This window comes from Lygodium microphyllum, chromosome 24 (genome assembly GCF_053477565.2).
Source record: "Lygodium microphyllum isolate KBCC chromosome 24, Lygodium_microphyllum_v1.1.10, whole genome shotgun sequence".
Lineage (NCBI taxonomy): Eukaryota > Viridiplantae > Streptophyta > Polypodiopsida > Schizaeales > Lygodiaceae > Lygodium > Lygodium microphyllum.
The window spans coordinates 46156700-46171915 of NC_141158.1; the positions used below are offsets into that span (position 1 = coordinate 46156700).

Consider the following 15216-nt stretch of genomic DNA (forward strand, 5'->3'; position numbering starts at 1 on the left):
CCATGGTGATATTGTGTGACCACTAGGACCTGTCATAGCAGTGCTCTGCTACGAATCAAATATAGATACATGAGTGGAAGGCATATCTGATGGCACTACAGTCGGTGATACATACCAAGAGCCCATCTCATCAAAGATAACATCCCTACTCACCAAAGTCTCTGTGGTAGAGAGATCATAGCAGTTGTATGCCTTCTTCTCCTCAATTTCCTTTTCAACCTGCGTTTTAAACTACTAAAAAATAGCAAACACTTCATCCTTTGTCGTCAGAATGTAAACCCAAGTATAGTGATTGTAATCATCAATAAATGCCACATAATACTTTGAGCCTCCCATAGATGCATTATGGGCTAGCCCCCAAACATTAGAGTGCACTAACTGGAACAAACGTGTACTCTGCCTTACATGCTTTACAAATGGCAACCTCGATTGCTTATCAAACTGGCAAGCATCGCATACATGACTAATATCTGAGTATTGAAACTTGGGTAAACCTGTAACAAGCTGCTTTTTCTACATAATTTGCAGCCTTTGCAAATTCACATTCCCCACTCTCTTGTGCCAAATTTCGAAATCTCTAATAGTGCCAGAACCATGGGCAAACACATAGATGAATTCAACTATGGCAAAGTAGCATCAAGAGTAAACATTCTGTCATTCTTGTGATTGAGAGCTATTAACTTGCATCCATTGCCAAACTCTTCAATAAAGCAGCCATGCTTATTGAATCTAACCTGCAAGTTCTACTCCCCGTCATCTGACCAATAAACAGTAAGTTCTTCGTAATCGATGGAACATGCAGTACATCATGCAAATTTTTTTTTCTACCATCATGAACCACAAGAGGTACTTTGCCTTTATACTCAATGCTATGCTGCGTGTCATCACCTGCACATACATAGCCATGTTTTCAGCCACCATGCGAGTGAACCAATCACCATGAGGGGTCATGTGGTTTGATGCCCCTGAATCAATATACCAAACTGCATCATCAATGGATTTTTCAACAGCCCTGTATTTTACATACTGCATGGCAAACAGTCTATCACCTGAAGAATCATCTGCCTAACTAGACGTAGCAAAATTTCCATGTTGTTTGCCCTTATAATTGCCCTGCTTCTTCCAGCAGTCTTTGGAAATATGCCCATATTTCCCACAGTAATGACAATCCTTATCCTTATTCAGACTGTCAGATGGGCGCTGCTGCTGCCATGAGCCTCTACCTCTAGGGCTAGATCTCCCCCTACCTCTAAAGTTTCCACCACCTCTTGCATTCGATACCTACTGGTTGTTACCTCCATAGCATGCATTCTACTAGCCTCCTTTGCTAGACCCATAGCCTCTACCACAGCTACCACGGCCGCATTGATTGGAATAAAAAATTGCATCCTTGTTTTTAGAACTACTTGACCCTGTAGCCAAGCCAAGTTTGACCTCCTCATGGATAAGAAATGCAACTAGCTCATTGAAATCAAGCATTTCAGCCCACACAGACACAGAAGTGTCAAAAGACTTATACTCAGGCCCCAAGCCATTCAAAGTCACAGCAACCATGTCTTCATCTTCAACTTGTGAACCAACAAATGCCAGCTGATTTGCAATGGTCTTGATCTCCGTGACGTAATCCTGTATGGATTTGCTCTTTCTCTCCATGTTGTTGAACTTTTTATTTAACTATATCTTCTTGGCACTTCTGGTTGTGTCATAGTACTTGACTAGGATGTCCCAAGCATCCTTAGGAGACCTGCAGTTCATTATCTGCATTACCATGGCATTTGATATACATAGAGACAACCAATGCAAGACCTTGCAAAATATTTCTGTCCAAGCTCGATGTAGTTATCTATGATTAGCTGTAGGTTGATCTGGGAGCTTAGGTTCAGCTTCGACTCATGTCACCAACTCCCAGTATCCTTTATCGATCATGAAGTTTTCCATTCTGAACTTCTAGATAGCACAGTTATGGCTATCCAACTTCTCCCCCACAATCTGGGTAATATTGTCTATCCTTTTTGCATTTGCCATGTTGTATACCCTGTCTAGCTATCTGCAAACTAATTCTTCTTAACAGTTCAGTTTCATCCTGCAACTAGTTGTGACAGTTTTCAGCACTCTATGTGCTCAGACATTTAGTTCTTCACTCTTTAAAGTTTCTAGATTAACCTGTTATGACTCCAATGACCTGCGAACACACTGTCTGATTTTCTTGCTGTATTTCTAGGATTGATGACTTCAACAGCTCTGACATTGTTGCTGTGCCATAATCTTAATTCTTTAGACCAAGGCCTTTCGTGTCTTTTCCACAAAAAATGTCTTTATTCTTCAGCAAGGTTGACAATCAGCTAAGAATAGTTACATCAAAGGGGTAACTGTATAACAGCAACATTCTGAACTTTCTGATTAAGCAATTCAATCTTTTCCACTCCACAAGAGCTCAAAACAGAGCTCATGCAATATCAGCATGATCCAAAATCCACCCTCCGAAATAGAGCAGGGGATGACATCTTCCTCTGTTATATCCGATAAGTTTGCAACATCATTAACTCTTATAAATGATTATGCTGTAGATAACAGTTTCAAGATCTTCAGTGAATAAAATCCCATGGTCATATTTCCACATACATTGTCCAATTTCCCACATAGTAACAAGTTCTGGACTGTTCTGTATTATAGTTATGGATTTATGCTTTTACAAATACCCTGCACTATTCAGTTCAGAGACAAGTAGATAGACCAGACAGAGAAGTACAGGTGTGTGCTCTTGAGTTAAAATATTTATCTCAATAGCTACTACAAATGGGAAAGCCCTGTTCTCAACATTAGTAACAAGCTGTTTCTGAGTTGCGCTGAAACATCAAGCAACAAAGGATGATGGAGCCGATAAGAAGGAAATGAATATCTAGGGGCCATGGAAATGAATCAAACTTAGTATGCAGCAATCGCCTCTTTTCTTCTCTCCTCTACAATTCCTGTTGTAAAACCAGTTATCTTCTTCTTTACCGAGTGCAGTTTCTCTCCTTGAAATACTTATACAGAGAATGCTATTGTTCACTCTCGAGAGCTAATATGAAATTCCAGACTTTTACGATCTTTCTTTCACCTGCACTATCTACCCTGTCTGCTCCAATGAACACAAAGTTGAACTATTGGCTGACACCAAACAGCATCCATTGCGGGGTTTCAGCATCTATAGAAGCTACAGCACATGGACCCCATCGATTCTTTGCCTTAGAGATATCATCCGATACTGTTTCGACCTCTGCTGCCTTTGACCACTTGAAGCGAGTTTTGTGGCTCTTCTCATCTCTGCCGATACTGGACCTTCTTGTTTAAGAGTGATCAGTTCAGTGTCGGATAACAGCTCGTATCTTAAGATATGATTGTGCAGATCGCAAAGTTTGCAGCCTATCTGGGCTGAGTACCTTTTCAGTCATTTCTGCCAGAAAATATGGTACCTCTCGCTCCTCCTCTCCAAACTCATCTGATGTATCATCCTCCCCGTGCTCCACAGTAGCTTCTTTGGCAGAAGCTTGCATAGAGCGTCCTCGTCTCTCTCTCTTTTCTTTAATCTCCTGTAGCTTCCTCCCCAAACATCAGCCGACAGTCCTGATCAACGTGCCTCCTTCACCAAAGCTCGAGCCCTCTCAAAATTACTTGCTACGACTCCCCAATTTAGCATTTCCTTCATGAAGCTCATAAACCAGTAAATTCTGCGTGTGAGAATCTCCAGGGTTTTTCAAAGCTGAGGCATTGCATCCCTCTTCCATAGGCGGATCTTCTGCTTTTTCTCTGGGTGTCGACTGTTCTCCTCCAAAATTCGTCGTTTACTCCCGCTTATTTCCTAGATTGCAGAGCTCCTCCTTATTCACCGTTTTCAGAGCACTCCTCTGTTTTTCCTCTAAAAACAGCTCCCTTCCTCCTCGTCACTAATGCCGTCCTATTGCAGACCTTTTCGATGATCACCCTTCCTCTCCAGCTATTTTCGTCGTTTTCTCCCCTTTTTCCGCCTTCTGATTCCTCATCCAAAAATGTCGTATGCCAGATCCATCAATCCCAGAAAAAATCCCCCAAGCTCCAAGTTCAGCGTATCCTGAAATGTATGCATTCCATGAGATTACATCATGAACTGGCAACATGTCAAAGACACGGTGTGCTTCAGCAAGTAAGCCACTTCTGCCATACATGTCTACCAGTTTGTTTCCAACATAAAGCTCACTCTCCAATCCTTTTTGAGCTACTTCTGAATGTATCTTCTGGCCTGTGTCCAGTGGTCCTACACTACCACATGCAGAGAACATAAGTTAGAGCATCTGCAGACACACCCCCTTATTGCATAAGCTTGAAACATGTGAGCACTTCCTCACCAAAACCATGTTCGGAGTAGCCTGTAATGAGGGCAGTCCAAGAGACTGCATCACGAATGGGTAAGTTGTTGAAAACATGATGCGCTTCCGCAAGGGAGCCAAATTTCCCATACATATCCACAAGAGAGTTGCCCACCAGGGGGCTACAAGCGCCACATTTACCATAGATACTAATAAGTGTGCTATTAACAAAAGCATCTGAAGTGAAGCCCTTCATGTGAGCATCTATACTCATACGCAGAGAATAAATGTAATCACAACTAAGTATGCATAAAGTATTAAATCGTACACACAACTTTCGGGTGGTTTTCACACCTCGAATGCGCAGCAATACGACATCCACCCCCTCTAATCCTGCGCATCCTCCGGATGGGCCAACTACCCATGATCATTATCATCAAGATCCACAAACAAATCAATCTCTTCGTTATGTATTTCCAGTAGATCAACAAGATTATCAGCCATATCATCTGTCTCTTCCATTGGAGTTTCTTGTCGTTGCTCTTCTCTTGAAAATTCTTCCAATGCATAATCCTCATCATCTCTTTTCTTGAAAATCTTGATTCTTTTTCCAGCAATAGGCACTCTAAGCACTGTCCCATCCAATTCAGTCAGCTCATATGTTGCATTATCAAAGACATGTCTGACTATGTATGGCCCAAACCATCTTTTCACCATCTTCCGAAGTGCAGTATGCTGATTTTCAAGACTGCTATCAAACACCAATACCCAATCTCCCTCTTCTATTGCTCTTGGTCGCAAGCGATGCCTGCTATCAAACCTGTCCTTATTTCTCAGTCTAGCAACCTTCAACCTGTCAATAGCTAGCTGAATATCCTCAGGTCTCCTCTCTAACTGTCGAATCCGAAGAGCTAAGAGCTCCTCTCTCGTCAAATCCTCCTGCCAAGGTAAAACTGACCAAGTCAAAGCACAAGTCTCAATCGGCATAACAGGTTTCTGACCATACATCAACTCTGCAGGCATATATCCTGTGGTAACACTATGAGTCGTACGATCAGCCCATAAAGCAAATGGTAGAAGTCTTGGCCATTCTCCAATCCATCCTCTGCATGCTTTGGCTAATGCTTTCACTATCGGCGGATGCCCTCTTTCACTCTTTCCATTTCCCTCTGGATTATATGCTGTGGTTAGAGCCAGCTTGATTCCTAGCTGAGAGAAAAACTCCCTAGCTTCATCTGCATCCAATTCACCACGATCCGCAGTGATCTTACCCACACAACCATACCTGCAGAAAATTTCCTCTAATAAGAACTTACACACTGCACTAGTGGTCTTCGTTCTCAAAGATCTGCCCTCAACATGATTAGTAAGATCCTCTCTAGCCAAAACAATATATCTCATCTGCCATAGACCCATAGGCATGGTAACCAAATCAACTACCCACTTATAATGAATGCATAGTGGATAGGTCGGATGAAGCTCATCTCGATGACGCACTACTGAATACATCTGGCAGTCTCTGCAAGTTTCAACAAAGTGAGAAACATCTCTGTACATGCCTTTCCACCAATATTTCTCCTTGATTTTCTCATAAGTAGCCCATACTCCTCTATGACCAGCCCAAGGACTCTCATGAAACTCCCTCATCACCTGTAACTGTGTCTCTCTATCGCAGACAACCCGCAAAGGTAATCCGCCTCTTTTCTTCGGATGCTTCCAAAGAAATCCGTCCTTGAGAAAATAACCATAAGCTTTCCTTCTGATCTTCTTAAACTCTTCATCCGTCCATTCATCTCTTTTGTTTAATGTACTAAGGTACCTGCCAATCTGCAACCAATCTCCAACATAAAGTTCTTCTATGAAAGCCACAATATCATAGACATGACAAACATGATCAACCATAGTGGCTGAAATTTTTGCATCATCCTCTTCTGCAAGTAGAGTCTCCTCATCATCATATCTGGCTCTAGACAACATATCTGCCACTGGATTATCCTTCCCTGCTATGTGTTTAAATTCTGGATTTAATGACTTGATGTATGCAATCCATCTCAACATGGCTATATCCGGAGTAGAGCAACTCGTGATCATACCAATCAATGGCAAGCAATCTGTCTCTACCACAACTGAAGCTCCAATAAAGTACTCCTTGTAAAATTTGAGAGCCGTGACAATCCCCAATAACTCCCTCTTGATTTGCGGATATCTCCTCTGTCTCTCGTTTAGGACTTTCGCCCCAAACCGAATAGCATACCTATTTCCATCTGCATCATCTTGACCCACAGCCCAACCTATGCCAATTGGACTAGTGTCAACTGTCAATACAATAGACCTATCACAATTATAATCCGCTTTCCTGAGAGTAGGAGCATTCTGCAATAACTTCTTCAATTTCCGCATGGCTTTAGTGTGGCTCTCATCCCAATATAATTTCTGCCCCTTTCGAAGCAGCTGATACAAACAATCTGCTATGTGTGCAAAATGAGGTATCCAAATCATATAAAACACACAAGCACCAATGAATCTCTGTACCTCCGAAGTAGTAGAACAATACTCTGCAATCTTGCCTATAGCATTCACTTTATCAGGTGAGGGTTTCCTGCCATAATATCCACACATATGCCCAACAATAACAACCTCATTCACTCCAAAAATAGATTTTTGCCCTGAAAGTGTCAAGTTCACTTCTTCTAACCTGGCCAAAATCTTCTCACATGCTGAAATATGATCAGCCACAAAGTATCTGCATCCCTGCTCATTTAGGCTCTCATTCTTCTCTTCTTCTGCACACCCCTTAATGGGCACATCATCCAAGAAAGGCATAGTAAGCTGAGGTATGTAATCACGAAGGACCTTATGCATGGCATTCATCATATGTGCTACAGAATTAGTGGCACCTTGAGGCAAGGTACACATCCTGACAAGCCCAATAGGAGTTCTCATGGTGGTTATGTCCCTGCTTTCCAAAGCCAGCTGAAACTGATCATATCCTGAATACAAATCACCCAAAGAATAGATGGCACGTCCAACAAATGCCTCTGCAAACTCATCCACAACTGGACCTATACCAACATTCCTGATAGTAACTCTGTTTACTGGCTGCATGTCTTGAATAAATCGGAGAGTACCATTCTTCTTTGGAACTATAAACCACCTATTTGAGTATGGTGCAGATGAAGGCTCAAGGATTCCCATCCTGATTTTCTCATTCAACAAATCAATTAGCTTTGGCAAGTGTGCTTTAGGCATTGGAATAGGTCGGAGATTCCATGGAATATGAGGAATAGTAAAAATGACCATAGGAGCAACAATATCAGGATTCACACATCCAATCTCATGTGGCAAAAAAGCAAATCCCCTTCCATGACGCTCAAGCATCTCCTGAAAGCATTGCTTCTCCATGGGTAACAAGAAATCACCATTTCCAATTTTCAATTCAGCAAGTGTCTCTGCTAAAAATTTATGACCAATATGCTCCGGATTCCTCAAAATTTGCTGTTTAGCAGCCCTCTTTATTTGCTGATCACTGTCAGATGGAAGCGGTACAGCAACCGGCTTCACCTTCTTATCCACAGTTTTGTATTTCGTGTCAACCCTGGCTTCATTATGCTCTTCTGCATTACATAAACCTTGCTGTAAATCAGCAATTCTGCACTCCAATGGCTGAATATTCTCAGTCCTCTGCTCTATGGACTGCATAGAAACAGCCCCAAACTCTGAATGCTGAAATATTTCAGCAGTAAACTCTGTTGGCTGAAAATTTTCAGCCCTCTGTCTCTCTGAAAGCTGATCATAACCAGCTGGAAACTCTGTTTGCTGAATTTCTTCAGCACTCAACACTCTTTGCTGAGTTTCCTCAGCCTCTGACTCAATCTGTGACACAAAATCTGCAATTTCATGAAACATGTCCAGGGATTGCACTAATACATTACCATGACAATTCAGCATATCAGTTTTCAGCATACCTCCCATCTCTGTCATCGTATCTGCACAAATCACACTGTCATACATACCATCTATGTGCTCATCATCCTCCAAAATTCCTGCATTTTTCAAAATTTTCTCCTTCCTGCATATATACTGCCTGGCAGCTCTAGGCAACCTAGAAGTCTTCTGATAGCTCATCGAACTGTTTGCTGAAATCCCAACATAACCGGAGGAGAAAACACTGCTGCTGCCAGGAGGCGAGAACTCCAATCTCCTCTCCTCTGTACCACCGTCGTCTCGCGAAACGGCGGTACCTAATGAAAACCCGAATCCCTCACAGTGGCTAAGGGTGCATATCTGAGAGTATCCCTGTTTCTAACATGGTTCACACATACAGTCATAAACTGAACTGCTCTCATACCATCTTTAGTGCGAATTCGTGCATAAGCAGATCCATCATCCATGACCTTTGTTTCCATGCGCATTTCTGTAATGAATGGCTGTCCAAGAATTATGGGATACGAGCATGAATCCTGCACAAAGAAATGAAAATCCTCCTCTACATCACCAATAGAAACCCTGACACTAGGGCAAGCAGCATATAAATCACCTGCAGTGTTATTGGCGGCTCTCATACGCCACCCATGCTCTACATCCATAGGCCATCTGTTACTCTCATAAACTCCATGAACAATGAGATTAATCTCTGAACCATGATCAACCAATGCAACATAAGGCACATGTTTCTCTCCAATCTTTACCATCGTCTCTGTAGTTGCCCTAGCCCAATGGCTCCGCGAAAAGTGACTACGCGGTATCAAAACAGGCTCATCAATTTCAGCATAATGCATAGGCTGAACCCTCTTCTCTACCTGCGGAAAAACAGAAGCATTATCAACCATGACCTCATCCTCATCCTCATCCAACTCTCCAATCAAAACTCCCTATGTATCAGTGGTAGCCAATGCATGTCTTTTCCTCTTCAGGACCTCCTAAAACTGATCCTGAAACTCTCTTTTTGAGATACCCAAAATCGCAGAAATAGTGAAAGTCACCTCACTGCCAAGTATCTTATCATTAAAGATTTTCTTCATGTCTGTAGATGTCTCAATATCGGACATCAATCTGAATCCTGGCTGCTTTCTCTCTCGATGCTCTTGCCTCTTTTCTCTCTTTTGAGCATCCTCCATTTGTCGATCTGGCCCTGGTCTTGAAGACGGTCCTGCAGTAGGTGGAGTAACAAACTCACCCCCTCTAGTCTTCTTAGCTGCACTTGGATTTTCTTCATCCCTCTTACGTTTCTCCTCAACAAGTACATCTGCACCATGAGATTTAGCCAAATAAGCATAAATAGAGTACCTGTCAACAGGCGAGTCCCAACCTGTCTCTGATCTGATGCTAGAGCCTGCGCTAGTCAAAACAGTTTGCTGAATTTTCCCCTTGTTTGCAGTCTCCATAGCATAAGTCCAAAGCGCTGACTGAGTCTCTGATCCCTTCTCAATCTGTACTCCATATGCAAAAGCATCACCTCTAGCTGTCACATAAGAAGTACGCGTAGCCATGTCCTCTATTAACTTCTTCATTCCACCTTTACCAAAGTTGGTAGTAAGTGGAGCTCCTGTCTCAGTCAACCAAATCTTACCATCTTGCCCCCAATATACCAAATTTTGCCTCCTTGCATCCTGGAAAGAGTCACAATCCCTGCAATACTGATGCTCTATACTATCACACCAAATACATCTCCGATCTCTCCTAGGTGCACTAGGAGCACTCCTAGGTGCAGTAGGAGCACTAGAAGAAGTAGTAGGCACAGTTGAAGCAAACTGCTCCTTCAACTTTCCCACTAACTCGGCTTTGACTGACTCAAGTAATCTGTGATGCCTTTGATTATGTCATCAATAGAGGTAGGCACCGATGGAGCGGATGGTTTTGGAGCAGAAGGTGTAGGCATCGGTCGTGGAACAGGAGGAATAGGTGGAGTAGAAACAGTAGGCACTGGCATAGGCCAAGAAACTGGCTGAGGAGGAGAAGAAATAACAGGCATAGAAGTAGGCATAGGAGCAGATGATGGTGTAGGTGTCATGGAACCATTCTGTAGGCGAGTCTTCCATATCCTCCTCTTGGTCAAAGTCAAGACTGCATCCTGAGCATCCTGCCAATCAGTTTTAAGACCCATAGGCTTCGTGCGATCTTCAAGAAGCTCACCCAATTCTTCTTGAAGAGCAGGATCTGCAGCTTGCAAGAAAAGCTCAAATTTTTCAACATCCAATGCTCTTTGTTCAATGGCATCAAGCTGACTATACCTCTCTTCGAATTCTCGAATCAACTCCGAAGCAGCGAGACCTTTGTTTGGCATGTAGACCCACTCTCGGAATGACCGCCGAGTAGCCATACCAAAGTCCTCAAGGAAGTATTCTTCTTTCAAGGCCTTCTTAAAATCTTGCCAATGTGTATTTTGAATAAAAAGATCAGTCACTTTTGTCCTCAAAGTAGGTGTGACAAGACGAAGGAAGTACTTACTCATAAGTCCAGCAAGAACTCCAAAAAACCCCATCTTGATCTCATATGTCTTCAAATATGCTGAAACATTACGCCCGTCAAATAGCTTCTTCTCACTCTCAACTGCTTCAATAGCCTTAGTCGCGCTGTTTGCATTCTCCTGCTCCGAATAGAGTTGCCTTTGCTGAGACAACTGCTGTTGATGCAATTGTTGTTGCTGCTGCATATACATTTGTGTTTGCTGATTTTGGAGCTGCATATACATGGACATATTCTGCAAAATCTGTTTTAGATCCTCCGTTGAAGTACTTGACGCAGCAGTCATTGATGGAGCTGAAGTAGAGGCAGCTGGAATTGTAGAGGAAGCTGAAATAGAGGCTGAAGTATCTCCCATCCTGAAATTTCTGCGACGCTTTCACGTCGGGTTCACCAAAGATGTCGAAGGATTTGTGAAAGCAATGTCGCAACCACAGAGGATCTTGATTAATTTCAGAATAGAAGATCAATCAAGTAAATAACCAAGATAAGAAAATGATGTTAACTCTGTTTTACTTTTTGTCAATAATTGAAGATGAATAGAAAGCCAATTCAGTTTACAGTGGCAATCTCCACAACATGTTCTTCACTCTTTAAAGTTTCCAGATTAACCTGTTATGACTCCAATGACCTGTGAACACACTGTCTGATTTTCTTGCTGTATTTCTAGGATTGATGACTTCAACAGCTCTGACATTGTTGCTGTGCCATAATCTTAATTCTTTAGACCAAGGCCTTTCGTGTCTTTTCCACAAAAAAGGTCTTTATTCTTCAGCAAGGTTGACAATCAGCTAAGAATAGTTACATCAAAGGGGTAACTGTATAACAGCAACATTCTGAACTTTCTGATTAAGCAATTCAAGCTTTTCCACTCCAGAAGAGCTCAAAACAGAGCTCATGCAATATCAGTATGATCCAAAATCCACCCTCCGAAATAGAGCAGGGGATGACATCTTCCTCTGTTATATCCGATGAGTTTGCAACATCATTAACTCTTATAAATGATTATGCTGTAGATAACAGTTTCAAGATCTTCAGTGAATAAAATCCCATGGTCATATTTCCACATACATTGTCCAATTTCCCACATAGTAACAAGTTCTGGACTGTTCTGTATTATAGTTATGGATTTATGCTTTTACAAATACCCTGCACTATTCAGTTCAGAGACAAGTAGATAGACCAGACAGAGAAGTACAGGTGTGTGCTCTTGAGTTAAAATATTTATCTCAATAGCTACCACAAATGGGAAAGCCCTGTTCTCAACATTAGTAACAAGCTGTTTCTGAGTTGCGCTGAAACATCAAGCAACAAAGGATGATGGAGCCGATAAGAAGGAAATGAATATCCAGGGGCCATGGAAATGAATCAAACTTAGTATGCAGCAATCGCCTCTTTTCTTCTCTCCTCTACAATTCCTGTTGTAAAACCAGTTATCTTCTTCTTTACCAAGTGCAGTTTCTCTCCTTGAAATACTTATACAGAGAATGCTATTGTTCACTCTCGAGAGCTAATATGAAATTCCAGACTTTTACGATCTTTCTTTCACCTGCACTATCTACCCTCTCTGCTCCAATGAACACAAAGTTGAACTATTGGCTGACACCAAACAGCATCCATTGCGGGGTTTCGGCATCTATAGAAGCTACAGCACATGGACCCCATCGATTCTTTGCCTTAGAGATATCATCTGATACTGTTTCGACCTCTGCTGCCTTTGACCACTTGAAGCGAGTTTTGTGGCTCTTCTCATCTCTGCTGATACTGGACCTTCTTGATTAAGAGTGATCAGTTCAGTGTCGGATAACAGCTCATATCTTAAGATATGATTGTGCAGATCGCAAAGTTTGCAGCCTATCTGGGCTGAGTACATTTTCAGTCATTTCTGCCAGAAAATATGGTACCTCTCCCTCCTCCTCTCCAAACTCATCTGATGTATCATCCTCCCCGTGCTCCACAGTAGCTTCTTTGGCAGAAGCTTGCATAGAGTGTCCTCGTCTCTTTCTCTTTTCTTTAATCTCCTGTAGCTTCCTCCCCAAACATCAGCCGACAGTCTTGATCAACGTGCCTCCTTCACCAAAGCTCGAGCCCTCTCAAAATTACTCGCCACGACTCCCCAATTTAGCATTTCCTTCATGAAGCTCATAAACCAGTAAATTCTGCGTGTGAGAATCTCCACGGTTTTTCAAAGCTGAGGCATTGCATCTCTCTTCCATAGGCGGATCTTCTGCTTTTTCTCTGGGTGTCGACTGTTCTCCTCCAGAATTCGTCGTTTACTCCCCCTTATTTCCCAGATTGCAGAGCTCCTCCTTATTCACCGTTTTCAGAGCACTCCTCTATTTTTCCTCTAAAAACAGCTCCCTTCCTCCTCGTCACTAATGCCGTCCTATTGCAAACCTTTTCGATGATCGCCCTTCCTCTCCAGCCATTTTCGTCGTTTTCTCCCCTTTTTTCGCCTTCTGATTCCTCATCCAAAAATTTCGTATGCCAGATCCATCAATCCCAGAAAAAATCCCCCAAGCTCCAAGTTCAGCGTATCCTGAAATGTATGCATTCCATGAGATTACATCATGAACTGGCAACATGTCAAAGACACGGTGTGCTTCAGCAAGTAAGCCACTTCTGCCATACATGTCTACCAATTTGTTTCCAACATAAAGCTCACTCTCCAATCCTTTTTGAGCTACTTCTGAATGTATCTTCTGGCCTGTGTCCAGTGGTCCTACACTACCACATGCTTTCAAGCAGAGAACATAAGTTACAGCATCTGCAGACACACCCCCTTGTTGCATAAGCTTGAAACATGTGAGCACTTCCTCACCAAAACCATGTTCGGAGTAGCCTGTAATGAGGGCAGTCCAAGAGACTGCATCACGAATGGGTAAGTTGTTGAAAACATGATGTGCTTCCGCAAGGGAGCCAAATTTCCCATACATATCCACAAGAGAGTTGCCCACCAGGGGGCTACAAGCGCCACATTTACCATAGATACTAATAAGTGTGCTATTAACAAAAGCATCTGAAGTGAAGCCCTTCATGTGAGCATCTATACTCATACGCAGAGAATAAATGTAATCACAACAACTAAGTATGCATAAAGTATTAAATCGTTTGTTTTATAATAGAGTGTCAAAGCATTTGTTTTATAATCCAAATTTCAGTTTCCAAGAGCATCCAATGCTCATGTCAATTCTCAAACAATTTTGCAGGCCTATCCAATGTCATACATGTCATCAAGACCAACAAAAAAAACATGTAATCTTCCAGTGTAGATGAATGCTTGTCATAGACTATGAATGATAGTTTTCAGCCTGTCAAGAACTCACAAATCTAAATTCTTTTGACACCAAAATTTAGTTTATAAGCATGGCATTCAATACACATGTCTTCTTTGCCTGTACAGAAGCTTAGATGATTGTTTTGGACATGTTTGAAGGCTCCAACCTCATGTTTGACATGCATACATGCTATATGTACCCTGTATACAACATATAGTGAATATTTCCAGACCTAAAAATAGTCCTTTTAGCTCATTGATGAGTCCTTGACCAAGTAATGACATGTCCAAGCTTTCAATAACCTCTTAAAGAGCATAGGCAAGCTCTATATCAATTTGTGAATGGTGTAAGTGACAGTTTGTAGACATTTATGATAGCAGCAGAACCAGGTGCAATCACGCAGGCAGTAGATCTGATGGCAGTAGCATATGTTGATGATGATGATAAAGATGAGCACTTGGATGTGGTCAAGGGTGCTCTCCAAAGCTCCCACAGAAGCCTCAAACACTAACATGAAGCATAGACTCCATCTGACCAAAATGCATACCTTGTTGCACAGACAATGACAGTAAATGGCAGCCAGTACTCTTCACTTCAAGAACCTATGTCTTCACTCTCGAATACTTCACTCCATAGAGCCTAGTCATGGGTGCTCTGATATCATGTTCAAAGTCAGAGACAGAGACAGAGAGCTGGAGTAATAGTGTAGAGCAGTGTGCTCTCTGTCTCACTTCCATTATCCATTCTCACACATAACTAAAGTGAATAGTACAACCTAAGTTCTCAAGGACCATTCACACCAAAGACTGCTAAGTCCTAAAACACCGACTTATTCAATGTCTGCATAGTGTGGTACAACTGGACATCCTAAGTGTCGGGTATAGTCATAACTGAAGACAGATAGATGAGCTTGAAGTCTAACAAGCTGTGTAAGGCTAAACACATATCTTTGAAATAGGCTACTAAGAAACTGAGAGCATTGAGACTATTAGCTGAAAATGAAGGCATTTCAGGCATCTTTTATGGGCTGAATATTAATGACACTATGACTGAAACTTTAGCAACTATACATGAAGAAAATGAGGCTAAAAACAGAGAGTTTTCGGTATGTTCTTTGGACATGTATGATGTTAGAGCATTTTTTGCTTAGT

At 42.0% G+C, this 15216-nt stretch overlaps 1 protein-coding gene across 1 annotated transcript; it reads right to left on the reverse strand.

The window, feature by feature from the left end:
• Nucleotides 1-3959: 3959 nt before the first annotated feature.
• LOC148015042 (pentatricopeptide repeat-containing protein At4g18520, chloroplastic-like) lies at nt 3960-13723 on the reverse strand. Its single transcript, XM_087665165.1, has 2 exons — nt 13185-13723; nt 3960-4278 (listed from the first exon to the last, which is right to left on the reverse strand). The coding sequence occupies exons 1-2, from the start codon at nt 13721-13723 to the stop codon at nt 3960-3962; spliced, it is 858 nt and encodes a 285-aa protein (XP_087521291.1).
• Between the last annotated feature and the right edge of the window lie 1493 nt (nt 13724-15216).

Excerpts from the sequence above, each read along its gene's own strand:
- LOC148015042 (XM_087665165.1), bottom strand. The coding sequence starts at position 13,723 with ATGTATGGGAAATTTGGCTCCCTTGCGGAAGCACATCATGTTTTCAAC. Across the intron at positions 4,279-13,184 it reads GAAGGGCGATCATCGAAAAG|TGTAGGACCACTGGACACAG; the intron begins GTTTGCAATAGG and ends TGCATGTGGTAG.